Consider the following 14154-nt stretch of genomic DNA (forward strand, 5'->3'; position numbering starts at 1 on the left):
CTAAGCTCTCACAATACAATGGCCACCCCCACAGCTTCGTTTGTCAAGATTACATTTACATGCAAATTTCATCTCTAGCCCCGCCCACTGACCCTTGGGCTACACCCATCTCAAACCTTTATAACTCCCTGCCTTAGCAGCTCTCCCGCTATATTTTTCACCTGATGACGATTGCTTGTGTTGCGATCAAAACGTCGTGATATTGTTATTATATTTATTTTATTATTTTTCTATCCACGTGGCTTTACGGAAAGACCCAAAGAATATGAATTCCTGCAGTCACGAAAGCTTTAAGTCAAGATATAAAAACGAATATACCGACTTGGAAAAGGATAAATGAGAATTTTCACTGCAATCGGAATGGCTGCAGATGATCAAGGTGAGCTACTCTAATAAGCAACCAATCTGGACCCTGGCTCAGCGCTCAACACTCTTCACGGTTTGACGTTTAAAGCACGGTCTGGCTTCACTGCACTTTATCGCCATTCAATTTTCCGTGACGATGGACGTCGTGAGAAATGATGAAAGAGGCGAGGCACTCAGCCGAAATGGGCTTACGGTGGAGTGAGACTCAATTGACTGACCATAAATTATAGGCGTTCTGCCCATTGCCAGGGTCTTCTTTTGCGTATGAATACAGAAATAGATTAACGTATGCAGCGTAGGTATGTACGGGCATCCATGAAAAAAAGCTTTATAGCTCATCGGATTCCTCCAGCATGAATACATATTCTGATTCTGACTGTGTACACACGTATGAACTTCTTTCGCACTGTCCATAGCCAATCGTGCTGATTGGAGATGCTGCCGCACACAGCTACCAGTGACTGAAAACCTTGTGGACTCTACTGTAGCCAGTGAGCCGGTTTGCACCGAGGCGACAGTTCAAATCCCACAACCTTACAGGTAATATTCGCAAGATGTTACCAGGAGGACGGGTGGGCATGCCATAGTGATTGTTCGATTGTACATTATGTGTTTGGAGTGGTGGTACAGTGGTTAGCGCACTGTGCTCTGAACCCAGCGACCAGAGTTTGACTTACATCTATGGAATTGATTCTTAGCCTGGGGTGCACGCACCCACTGGGGGTGTGAGATGCCCTTTCTGAGAACCAAAGGGGTGCAGGCTGCAGTAAAGGTTAAGAACCACTGATCTATGGCTATCCTCAAAGGCGAGTCATAGCAGAAAAAGTCCAAGGACCTCTTTAATCAACTCAGTGACCAGCGTGGTGAAGTATGGACAAACAATCCCTTTGTCATGGCATGGGGAAGCCTTCATCTTGCAGTGGACTGATGAAGGACTGTGAGTAATGATATTGTAATATCGGCAGACTATTGTGTACTGGAGTTAACGTCCAGATCTTATAATTGAAGGTAACATGCCACTACAATACTCCATATCAGAAAATAATGATTATTCATGAGTAATTAAAATGACAGAACATTCCAATGTAGAAGATGTTATGGGTTGTAATAGATGCTCATCTGAATAAATAAAAAACAATAATTGCACTGCAAATACCAATTGCATGCTAATATTCTCATTACTTAACAGGATTTTTTTTCATTAAAACATGCATAGACTCCCAGTGATCACAATGATGGGAGAAACGTGTAACCGATAATGAAACACTTCGCCCTGGCTAACGATCGATATACATTATGTTTTTTTTTGTTTTTCTGTATCTCACATTTGTAAAAATGTTCCATTTCCTGTATGTGCTGTTCGGCTGGTGGCAGAACACCTGTGTTGGGAAGAGGGCTCATATCAGGGCATGCGCGCACACTTTTACACACAGCATGAAGCACATGGCGCGTAACAGCAACTACTCCCAGCGTCAGGCAAACGCCAATGCTGGATGGGTGCCAAAGCAGTCCATATGGGTTGCATTTAAAGCAGCGATATATGACGACACGGCTGGGACTGCGGTGCAGTCGTTAGCGCGCTGAACGATGAATCGCTGGTGATGTGCATGCGATTCCTGGCCACGTTTTTTTATACCAGTGGTGAGGGATATCCGAAGAGGTTGTCGCCAGCCTCCCATTCAATTCAAAACTATAAACGATGACAAAAATACCCCATTGCATCTGGTTGGTTGGGTCACATTTTCTAAAAAATATTGTTTTGAGTTGGTGGTCTAAAAACGATATATAATTGTTATTACTACAGATATCACTTGCCAATGATGTTAGCCATGACCAGGAATTGGAAGTCAAACCATCAGATTCAAAGTGCAGAGTTGTTAAATGCCACGCTAACACTTCTACACAATCACAAATGACTTAATATATGAAGGTTTTTTTTATTTACCTTCATACACGTTCATCACGTTAATGGAACACAGTGTACCACATTACTCCGTACAATAATTTAGCCCACAATAGCAGTTGTGGAATCTTGTTTAAGCAATTTGCATGAGCAGATAAAAGGACCCACGGCAAAGCAAGCGACCTGACCAACGTGAGACACTCAACCACAAAGATCAAGGGGATGTAAACAGAAGATCAGCAAGGGGACTCAACACCAATTACACCGAATGTCCTTATCTCCTCAGACGTTCAGTGAGGGGAAAAAAGTATTTGATCCCCTGCTGATTTTGTATGTTTGCCCACTGACAAAGAAATGATCAGTCTATAATTTTCATGGTAGGTTTATTTGAACAGTGAGAGACAGAATAACAACAGAAAAATACGGAAAAAAGCATGTCAAAAATGTTATAAATTGATTTGCATTTTAATGAGGGAAATAAGTATTTGACTCCCTCTCAATCAGAAAGAGTTCTGGCTCCTAGGTGTCTTTTATACAGGTAACGAGCTGAGATTAGGAGCACACTTTTAAAGGGAGTGCTCCTAATCTCAGCTTGTTACCTGTATAAAAGACACCTATCCACAGAAGCAATCAATCAATCAGATTCCAAACTCTCCACCATGGCCAAGACCAAAGAGCTCTCCAAGGATGTCAGGGACAATATTGTAGACCTACACAAGGCTGGAATGGGCTACAAGACCATTGCCAAGCAGTTGGTGCGATTATTCGCAAATGGAAGAAACACAAAAGAACTGTCAATCTCCCTCGGCCTGGGGTTGCAATGATCATGAGAACGGTGAGGAATCAGCCCAGAACTACACGGGAGGATCTTGCCAATGATCTCAAGGCAGCTGGGACCATAGTTACCAAGAAAACAATTGGTAACACACTACGCCGTGAAGGACTGAAATCATGCAGCGCCCGCAAGGTCTCCCTGCTCAAGAAAGCACATATACATGCCCGTTTGAAGTTTGCCAATGAAGATATGAATGATTCAGAGGACAAGTGGGAGAAAGTGTTGTGGTCAGATGAGACCAAAATGGAGCTCTTTGGCATCAACTCAACTCGCTGTGTTTGGAGGAGGAACACCATCCCCACCGTCAAACATGGAGGTGGAAACATTATGCGTTGGGGGTGTTTTTCTGCTAAGGGGGCAGAACAACTTCACCGCATCAAAGGAACGATGGACGGGGCCATGTACCGTCAAATCTTGGGTGAGAACCTCCTTCCCTCAGCCAGGGCATTGAAAATGCGTCGTGGATGGGTATTCCAGCATGACAAGGACCCAAAACACACGGCCAAGGCAACAAAGGAGTGGCTCAAGAAGAAGCACATTAAGGTCTTGGAGTGGTCTAGCCAGTCTCCAGACCTTAATCCCATAGAAAATCTGTGGAGGAAGCTAAAGGTTCGAGTTGCCAAACGTCAGCCTCGAAACCTTAATGACTTGGAGATCTGCAAAGAGGAGTGGGACAAAATCCCTCCTGAGATGTGTGCAAACCTGGTGGCCAACTACAAGAAACGTCTGACCTCTGTGATTGCCAACAAGGGTTTTGCCACCAAGTACTAAGTCATGTTTTGCAGAGGGGTCAAATACTTATTTCCCTAATTAAAATGCAAATCAATTTATAACATTTTTGACATGCGTTTATCTGTATTTTTTGTTGTTATTCTCTTTCACTGTTTAAATAAACCTACCATTAAGATTATAGACTAATCATTTCTTTGTCAGTGGGCAAACGTACAAAATCAGCAGGGGATCAAATACTTTTTTCCCCTCACTGTAACCCAAAAACAACCACCCTGTCTGAATTACTGGGTTACGGTTGTTCGTGCAATTCTCTTGACGTTCTGGGTATTAACATGGACAACAAAACCGTAAAATATTTCCCGTAGGTGTTTGGACACCGTGCGTTGGGGGGACATTTTTTACATGCTTACAGAATCTTCTCTGGAACATGTCTACAGTTAATGGACGAGTGCTGTGTTTAGCATGTTATATTAAATAAAATCGTTCACATTGATCATTGTCCTGACATAACTGGAATGAAAGAATACTTAATCTCTCACACCTAAAATATGTGCAAAGGACACTTTGCAGATATCAACTTTAGACATGGACATTGCAACAGGGGGTAAATATTCAGTGGCATAAATTTGTATTTCACATATCAGAAACTAAACTACAGTAAAACCTTGGATTGCGAGTAACTTGATCTGCGAGTGTTTTGCAAGACGAGCAAAATTTTTAAATGAATATTAATTTGATAAACGAGCGAGGTCTTGCAATACGAGTTGTGTACGTATACGCTTTGTCTGCCTAGCGTCACGTGATCACAACTTATATACGAGTGCTATATACGAGTGCTTTGGATTACAAACACGTTTCCGGAACGAATTATACTCGCAATCCAAGGTTTTACTGTTTTTATATTTTACCAGGTAAGGCCCACTCAGCTATATAGCTCTTTTTCAGAAGCAACTTGGCCACAAATGAAAGCTCAACAAAAAGTGGCTTATGTGGAATTTTATACCAGCCAAATACTCTAAACGCATGTGGAGAGAAAAACTGGAAGACCCGGAGATAAAATCCACGTGTCCACAGGGAGAACACGCAAACTTCAAATATACAGATGTCGGGGTCGGGATTGAACCCATAACCTCCTGCATACCAGGCGAGGTAGTTAACATCTTTCCACCGTGACCCACAAGGTTGTGACATGACCAATATCAAGCATTGGTGGCTGCCTTTATCTCCTCGATGCTGAGGTCCATAAACCACAGCAAGTAATTATTTTCCGCTGAGTATACACACATTATCGAGGCAGTTTAAAGGCTTTTGAGAATTTTTGATGAAACGTAAGTTGCAATCGAATAACAAGATTGATGTTGTTGTTGTTGTCATTTATATAACACATCTTCTTTTTAATATAATGGTCCACTTTGAAGACACATCGTTTCATGAACCACAACGCAAACAGTATGTGCAGTTCTAGGTCATGCCGTGTGCAGTAACAGTGCAGGTTTGAACATGTTGAAGACCAAAGGCCTGGCATTACTTAGCTGGAAGATCAGCATTCACTTCAGTCATTAATAAAAATTGCAAAAAGAATCAACTCAGTCCTTCAATCCGCCAGTATCACGAGAAACTGAATACAAACATGTGAACAACACTCAGTGAGAAATTACATGGTTGTCTTATTGATAAACAGGTCCCTGCCATGAGAATGTGGAATTTGCACCACTGGCTTCTGACTTGTGGCCACCAAGAGATGAAGTCTGTTTTGAGCAATGGGTAGACTGAGGGTACGGTATAACTTGTGAAGAGTTCTTGAAAAAAGTTGGATAGTTATTTTTTGGGATCCCATTCTAAAAAACTATTTGACTGCCTTTTATATATACACACAGTGGTGTTGTGTTATATGCTCATAAAGCAGGCAGCGCTTATGGTGAATTACTGCACTGAAAAGGCATTAACCTTGGATGCCTGTTATCTTTTTATCTCTCTTCCACCACCATTCTATCTTTTAACGTGCCTTTACACTCTTATCGACGAGCAATAAACTGTTAAAGACTCTTGTAGAAGGCAACACATGATTAAGGGTCCGAGTGTGGTTTTTTTAATGCAGTGTTGAACACGTGGCAGTAGCAAGTACTTATAAATCACTCCGTGTCCACTTGGCATATGACTACCAGACTACAAGACGGGTTCTAAAACACGCCGATCATTATTTTTGCACGATCGGAAAGTCGGCTGAATTGGAGGGTCTTTCGCCACCAATGAGTGGGTTGGGGGGGAATGTAGTCAAAGGCCGCTGTCGTTTGTGTTTTCCGCATCATATCGAACGAGGAAATGTACAGAGACGGCACACTGTGCACGTGAGCACAATGAACAACTGCAGTCGTCGCATTATATTGAGAAGCTACAACCGCGTAGGATGTTAAAGAAAAAAAATTGCAAAGCTGCATCCCTGCAATCGCTTGCTCACGTCACTGCTGGTAGATTGTCCTTCACCTAGGAGGTGGTAAAATAAGTATGGCATACTTAAACTCCATATGTACAAGCCAAGACAGGGGGGTCTGAAGGCACATTTTACATTTCTATAGCCAGGGGGCACAAATTGACACTTATTTTTTTAATTATCCTGGAGTAATGATGGGCCAATCATATATTTGGGATGGTTAGCAAATTGGTGAGTGCGCAATGTGACTACAACACCATGATAGTCAGCAGCTGTACCAGGATTGGGCCTCCACTCGTCTAACATTCATTCATGCATGTAGGAGTATGGCCACCATCAGCATATAAAAAAAACAAAAATCCATGGCCAGGAACAGTGCCGGCCACTCCACCTCATGTGCCACACTGGCCTTAAACGGTGCTTGCCAACACAACAGCCCTTGCCGTGAATCTACACGGATACCCCTTGCAACTGTATGAACGGCACATCCAACCATCAACCGAGTTGATGGTTGGATTTCGACAGATACGGTGATACAAAATTTCCCAAAGCATGCTATCTGCCGCAAAGTGGGCTTAAAACACTCTGTGGTAACAAAGGCAACAGTCGACCATTGCCTGCTCGTAACAAAGCCCTAAGTCTCACGTAAGAAATACTACCAAAATCCATCCATGCACCTATGAACCCGGTGACCTAATTTGGATTCCCTGTCATGGCTAGAAGTGAGCACGCTGTGCTATGGAACAGCTCAGCTGGGATTCAATTACTGGCCATGGCTAGCATTAGTGGCGAGTGCTATCTGAACCAGTCCTAAGCCTCGCTTTTATCAACCCGCATTAACAAGTGTGGTGAAGTATGGTCAAACACCCCCCCCCCCCCCCTATGATCAACATGGCATATGAAGGAATCGCGAAGAGCTGCAAATTATTATTTTCAAGTCAAAGGATTTCTGCCGTTAGCTTTTGAAAATGAGCAAGTGTTTGATTAAAATAAATTGCCAAGCATGCCAAAACAAAAGTTGCTTTCGGTGGTGGTTGGTTTTCCCAGCTTGTTTAACTTAAACGGCGTCTCATATAAAACACGCTGATCTTGTGTGCAGTAAACAGCAAATATATCATTACATTAAAAAAAACATTGCTCCCCAAAAGTCTGGGACTAGAGCAAAATGTTCTATTGTAGCTGTCACCATGAATGTGCGGAAATAAAGTGTAACATGTCCCAGCCTCACAATTTATTTTCCCTGCTGAAAACCAAAGTTGAATGCCTCTGTCTGTACAATGGAAGTGGGGGCCACCATGACATTTGTGCTATTTTCACGGAAGAAAAATTACGGCCGGACAACACGCAAGGGCAAGTCTTATCAGCAACAGCACGACTGTGACCATCCAATGTTGTACGTGATCAAAACTGGCATCGGCCGCAAAACGTGTAGCATTTATCACCGCTGCACAGCTGCAAAGAACACAGCCAAACAACCACATGCAACAATCCCCCCCCCCCCCCCCACACAGGATCTTTAGAGTGCTGAGGGGCCAGGCGATGCTGGTGTGCACCTACCGATGCCAAATTGCAACACAAAAAGTGGACTGTTCACAGCCAGACCAAGTCTAATGGTGTAGTGGGGGTATAAAAAAATATATATAGCGCTGGTCACACGTCACCCTTAACCGAGTGGCTCGTGCCTGAGCACGCTCTGTCGAGTCTTCTGATGCTTTTAGATCAGGACATGTATAGCGTACACCTCCACCACACTGCTCAAGTGTGTCTGTGGTCAACGGTCAGCAACCTTTGAATCTTACTCTCAATTGCCACAAGAAACAAAGCACCACACGCCTCGTAGGACCGAGCCTTTGAGCTGCAGTGAACCAATGATGATGCCGATTAGATGTACTAATGTATGATATGGCTGTTGTTCACAATTGCGTCCATTAAAAAAAAGTCTTGCCCCATCTCAGTGCCGATGCTGCTGACCACAGAATGACTTACACATTTTAGACTGCATTGCAAATAGGAGACACTGGTCCGATTGAGATTAAAATCGACTTTGATGCGCGTTAACAGGAATTGACCCCAGGTGGTCAGGTTTCATAGTGCAGTAGACACACAAGTCAAACCAAAAAGCGACGGCATTCTCAAAACACAGCGAGTGGATGGAGCTCACCTCCATATGTAACCCTTATTATTGCTTACCTAGAAAAGGAACAATCGTTTTTAGTTTAGTAGTAGTGGTACTATTTAGTAGTTATTCAATCGTAGTAATTCTACTTTCCCATGGATCTGTCTTTCCATTCGACGATCACCGTTGACCCATCACAAAGTGATACTTAAGTTTACCAATTTGTAAGGAATGATGGGGGCGAGGCAAACCCCATCAGGATCATAACTGGTGACAATTTAATTTTGAGTTGACCTACCCAACTACAGCGCCACTTTGGATCACGATCCACTGCTGCACGAGGGTCTCCCCACGCAATGCCGGCAGTAGCGAGGGTTATTTGACCCGACTTCACCAGGCTGGATCAGGGGTTGAGTGAAAGTCTGCCAAGTGGAGCACAGTGAATCAGAATATTTCTGAATCAAAAGATGTATTTATACCCGATGAATCTGATGAGCTATAAAGCTCTTTCACAGATGTCCAGTGAACTTTTCCTCACTGCCCTCTACTGCCCACAATACCTACTGCACCTGTGTTGTTGTCAATCGTGGTCACCCATCCACGCCTGCTTGGCTTCTGAGGTGTCATGGGATTAGTTGCATTTCGGGTGATTGCTTATGTAACACTCGGTGCAGTTTTATACACCAAGACGAAACATAAAAGTGATACATGATAATCTAAATTTGAATTCTTCAACGTATCTGAAGACGGTAAACATCGCAATAATAGAACTGTTATTTAAGAAAATAACGCGAGGATAAATGATATGTTTAAAAAGTTTGGGTCGAATTAAGATTTAAGAAGGATATGACGCACACAATGGCCTAATGTTTCATGTTTGACAAAGCAGGCTACGACCCAAATGTGGAACACATTATACACGTCTAAGGGAAAGCAATATGCTCATACATTTTTTATAATTTGTTAGCTAATATGCTGAACGTCATGTATAAAAGATCACTGTATATTGGTTTTGACACAGTTCCAGCATGCAGAAGAGAAGTTGTAACCCAGTGGGCACTCATCTCGTGATGAAGTGACGAGTGATTGATGTGGCCACATATATATAAAAAAACACCAATGCCCTTTATTCAAATGAGACCCCAAAGAGATTAATAGCCTCCAATAAATGTGGCATGAGAAGTAATTTCTGCTCTCGGCCCTGAACAAGTGCACGGATAATTCCACATTACCACGCCGAGTGCCAGGCTATGAATAGGGCACCCCCTGTGTTGATTAACCCACAAAAGAGGTGCTTATTTGATGGATGCGTGAATGTGATGGACTGACCTCAAACAAGAATTTCAACTCGCAGTCCTTGCAAATGTGAAGCTTTCAGATTTGACATTCGGGTTGAGAAACAAGAACATTCTCCAACTCTTGTGGATGACATTTACGGTCTCGTCAAAATTAATTCCAGAACAATGCGCGTTGGTAATTTTCCACAGATAATAAATACTGGGCGGGGTCCCCTTAGGAAATCTAAATGTGGCATTTTTTGCGAACTGTTTCACTGGCGAATGCATTGACCACTGATCTATCCGGCACCCCACATAATGAGCACTGCATACGTAGGTTTTATATGCATCATACTCGACACCAAAATGAAGCATAAATACTTTTTGTGTAACGCACATGGTGCCGATCGCTGGACTGGTACACAGCCTTTAAGATCAGTTTTGCCGGTTTCGCGATATCAGCCCAGGACCGCTGGATTAATGTTGGAAGCCGGATAATCGCCCGACAGATAATCAATGATCAACTCAATGTCTATTCGTATATTAATAGACGTTGCATACGATGAAAAATGGGACTTCATCGGCGAAATCCGTATTTAGAACAATTACGTAAAGAGTGCACACCGGAGGTTTTTGCAGCGATGACGCGGTAAAAAAAAAACACCTTCAAGGTGGCCGTGAAGGACGATGCCGCGTCCACACGAGCGTTCTTCAGTGCCCCCCCCCCCAACCCCGCCGATGCTGACGTCACCACCCACAAAAACACTGGGAGGGGGTGCGCGCCTGGGCCTCGCAGGCATTGCCCCCCTCAAAATCCCGCACCCTTCCACCGTCACTCTCGGCTCAATCTCTATACTCACGGACTGTGCGTGCGTGCGTGCGTACGTCTGTCCGTCGGTCATTATTATTGCTAGGGCGATGATTAATGCCTGCTTTATTTTTATTATTTTATACAGAGCTCCAATGCTTTAGAAAAGCCGACCGATCAACCTTAATGCAATTCCGTACCGTACATCGGAGCAGCGGGATGCATTACTGGGGCACGTACAATTTTGATAATGGAATCCGGACACTGCAGATTAAGATCAGACGCATTACTCAGAGGCAGCGACAGGAAAATTGTCGCTAAAAATTGCAGGGAAATTTTATCAAAAAATTCCATCAGCATTTACTGGGCATGTGATGTTTCACGGTGACGTAAGATAAAGTTGGTTCATATGTAGCAACATAACATTTAAAATCAGTATTATTACTGCTGATGTAAGTGCCTGTAATGCAATATATTAATCATTTTTTGTGATAATCATTTATATAAACTGCTTGCTGTTGGGTAAATAGTTATTACCACAATCGTGCAAACAGCATAGCAAAATATATTAAAGAAGGCATTAAAACAGCATCACTGGTATTGAAAGAAACCATTAAAATAGTCAAGCAACAACACTGAAAATATAATAAATGACGATACAAGCTCTCGTCTCGATAGAGCTTTACAAAAATCCATTTAGCAGGCACGGCTGTTGCTGCGATGCACTTGGCAGCGTGACGACACTGCTACGCGCACCGGGCTGGCTTCGAAAGCCCTGCGGTGCATTTGTCATTCATGCAAATTCTCGGCGAGTGGCAACTCCATGAGCCGGGTGCGCAGGAACTTGCTGACCAAGCTGCAGTTCGAGTGAAGTTGCCTGGTCTCCAAAGACGTTGTCACCAAAAGGTAGCCCCATCTTAGTGTTGCGCAATAGATTAACTTTGAATTAAACTGGCAAGGGTACAGAGAGCCACAGGCATCGGAAGGGTCCAGTGATGCGGACAAGCAGATATAGACCGAACCCTGCAGGCAACGTTCCCACAATTGATCCAATTTATCAGGAAAATATCATGCTCTACCCCCAAGGACATAGTAGGGCATGAGTTAGTTACTGCTGCACTGGTTAATAACTAATAAATAACAATGACCTTAAATTTTGATTTAAAGCTTTCGTGACTGCAGTAATTCATATTCTTAGTTTTTTCGGTAAAGTCACGTTGAAGAGAAACAACAAAATAATAAAAAAACTAAGAATAACAATGACCTTCCTGGGTTTTATTTCTAATCTTATCATCGATGTATATAACACTTTAGTCCAAGGCGCGTTACAATAATTATAAATTTGTACATAACAAGATATTGATTTTATTAAAACTGCTGCACATTCAGCTGGCATGAGCTTTAGATCAAAAGGAAAGGAATTTATGATTTACAGATTTGAAGCAAAATTTCAGATATTTTTTTCGGATTTTCAGATAATTTACATCCTGTAAAAATGTAACATTTTCGGTAAAATAATATCATCCAATGGCACAAGAGCGGTGTAATAGTGGTGCAATAGTTAATAACATCTAAATGTGGTCTATTATCCACGCAAAAAAAGGCCTGGCATTCAACAGCCATCGTGGCCATATATACAATACCGCCGTCAAATATGGATTGCACAGCATCATGCACAGCAATCATGCATGCAAACGTGCAAAACCTTACATTGTGACTCACGGATGAAGCTGAATAGAAATACGTTTTGGGTACCTGCCTTGCACAGAGTTGCTGGTTAAATTGCCACAGCTGCGCGATAACTACTCCATTAAAGTAATGTCCCCCGTCACCGGCTATTCACTGAACTCTCAAGGTGCCTTGCTTCATGAATAAGTGAAGGCAAGTGTGTTGCAGTATCACAGTTTAAAACCGTGGTTTTAAATATATCTACAACACTATGGCTGTAAATTCACAACCTTCGCATGCATGGTAGGCAAGCGATTTAATAATACAAAATGATGATACATCTTACAGATACTGCTTATGTGGTGATCCCAGCAAGACATAGTAAAACAAAGTAATTCTCTGAAAGGGGGGGAAAAAAAAATCAACATTACTCTCTATGCAGTAAAATGTTTATATATGAGTACATAAATTATGTATTTCACACAGCAAGCACTAACCAAAGATATAACCCAATAAATTAAATGCTTTGGTAGATGGCCATTCAAACAATGCAGGACATGCGTACTCAGTGCCCATTAAAAATAATCGCTCGGGGAAAAGATTTTTCTGGGCCTTTTATAGACGTACTCAGAGACCGAAGGCGACTAGCTTCCTGCCACTAAGCTCTCTTACTGCTGATGCACTGCGGGTTTCAACAATGCCTGGCGCATCGATCTTCTCTGATCCTCTGCTTCGTCATTGCTTTAGGCTGTAAATTGTTGTGCACCTCACCTGCCCGCTTTGCCACGCAGGGTCTTTTCGTGGCCACGAAGTCGAGCCACGTACGTCAATTGCAACCCGCCCCCTTGAGCAACGTGCTGCAAATTGAAACCTTTCGGCGGGCCTCAGTCATAGTTTGAAATATGTCACACTTACTGATGCAGTTTAACGCGTAGGCTTTCGCCACCAAAATCCATAAAAGTTTTTTTTTTATTGTGTTAGATAGCGTAAATATAAATGTGTCGCTAAACCAGCCACCACCCAACACAGAAAATTAGTAAGGTTTGTCACGTAAATAAGACGTGCCAATAAATTACTACTTCAGCACACCGGTGCGTGGGAGAGTAAACCCACAAACAACATTTACAATTCGAGCACGACGTTTCGCTTGTGATAACAGCCAGCTTCGTCAGGCGATTGGCCAGAATTGTGAATAAATCAACCTGTTTTGGTCTTAGAGTAAAGGCGATGTCATCACTGTGAGCCTATCAGGTGCGAAGACCAGAGGGGGATTAATGTAGTCAAATAAATTACAATGAATCCTGTTAATCTGAGAACATGCAGTACCTATTGTTGGTTGAATTATTCACAGTTAATCAACATAGTGGAATTCTCTTATGTTTAGTTTTTTTGGTCATACATTTTGTTGATCAGAGAATATGCAGTACCTATTATCGGTTGCTCACAGTTAATCAACATATGGTGGAATGCTTTAGTGTTCAGTTTGTTTTGATTTAAAGCTTTCGTGACTGCAGGGATTCATATTCTTGGTTCTTTCGGTAAAGTCACGTAGAAGGGAAACAATAAAATCATTAAATATATATAACAATAAAATTCTCACGACGTTTCGACGGCTTGTGTTACAGTCGAAACGTCGTGAGAATTTATTGTTTTATATATATTTCTTTATTTCCCTTCTACGTGACTTTACCGAAAGTTCAGTTTGTTGTCGCTCTCGTGCTGATGTGAATCGGCATCGTCGCCGCAGGAAGATGCATCTAGCCCTCCCCTCTTGCGCTTTGCACAGGTCAGCTTGGAACTCCCATCCATCTCTTTCCACACCAATCATCTACAAGCCGACTCTCGATTTGATGAAGGCTGTGAACGATGATCACCTCTTACCATGGAGACACCCGCGGCCTCGTCTCGGAAATGTGGAATTTACAAAATCGCTTCGGGACACATCCCCAATTTTTCATTGCAGCAGGGAGGGATTTTTTTCAACCTCACTTTCCTTCGCTCTCCATTCCTTGTGGCGA

At 42.6% G+C, this 14154-nt stretch overlaps 1 protein-coding gene across 15 annotated transcripts in view; it reads right to left on the minus strand.

Moving 5' to 3' along the window:
- The window catches only part of LOC116942827 (protein furry homolog-like), a 296076-nt gene that overhangs the window by 161755 nt on the left and 120167 nt on the right, over positions 1-14154 (minus strand). For 2 of the 15 annotated variants that reach the window (XM_076067517.1, XM_076067516.1), the window contains exon 2: positions 1692-1745. The exons of the other annotated variants lie outside the window; for them this stretch is intronic. In XM_076067517.1, coding sequence (XP_075923632.1) covers positions 1692-1745 — 54 coding nt within the window. The remainder of the gene's footprint in view (positions 1-1691; positions 1746-14154) is intronic. 15 annotated transcript variants of the gene reach the window in all.

The sequence above is a fragment of the Petromyzon marinus genome, chromosome 16, assembly GCF_048934315.1.
Source record: "Petromyzon marinus isolate PM22_M1 ecotype Great Lakes invasive population chromosome 16, UKy_Petmar_22M1.pri1.0, whole genome shotgun sequence".
Classification (NCBI taxonomy): domain Eukaryota; kingdom Metazoa; phylum Chordata; class Hyperoartia; order Petromyzontiformes; family Petromyzontidae; genus Petromyzon; species Petromyzon marinus.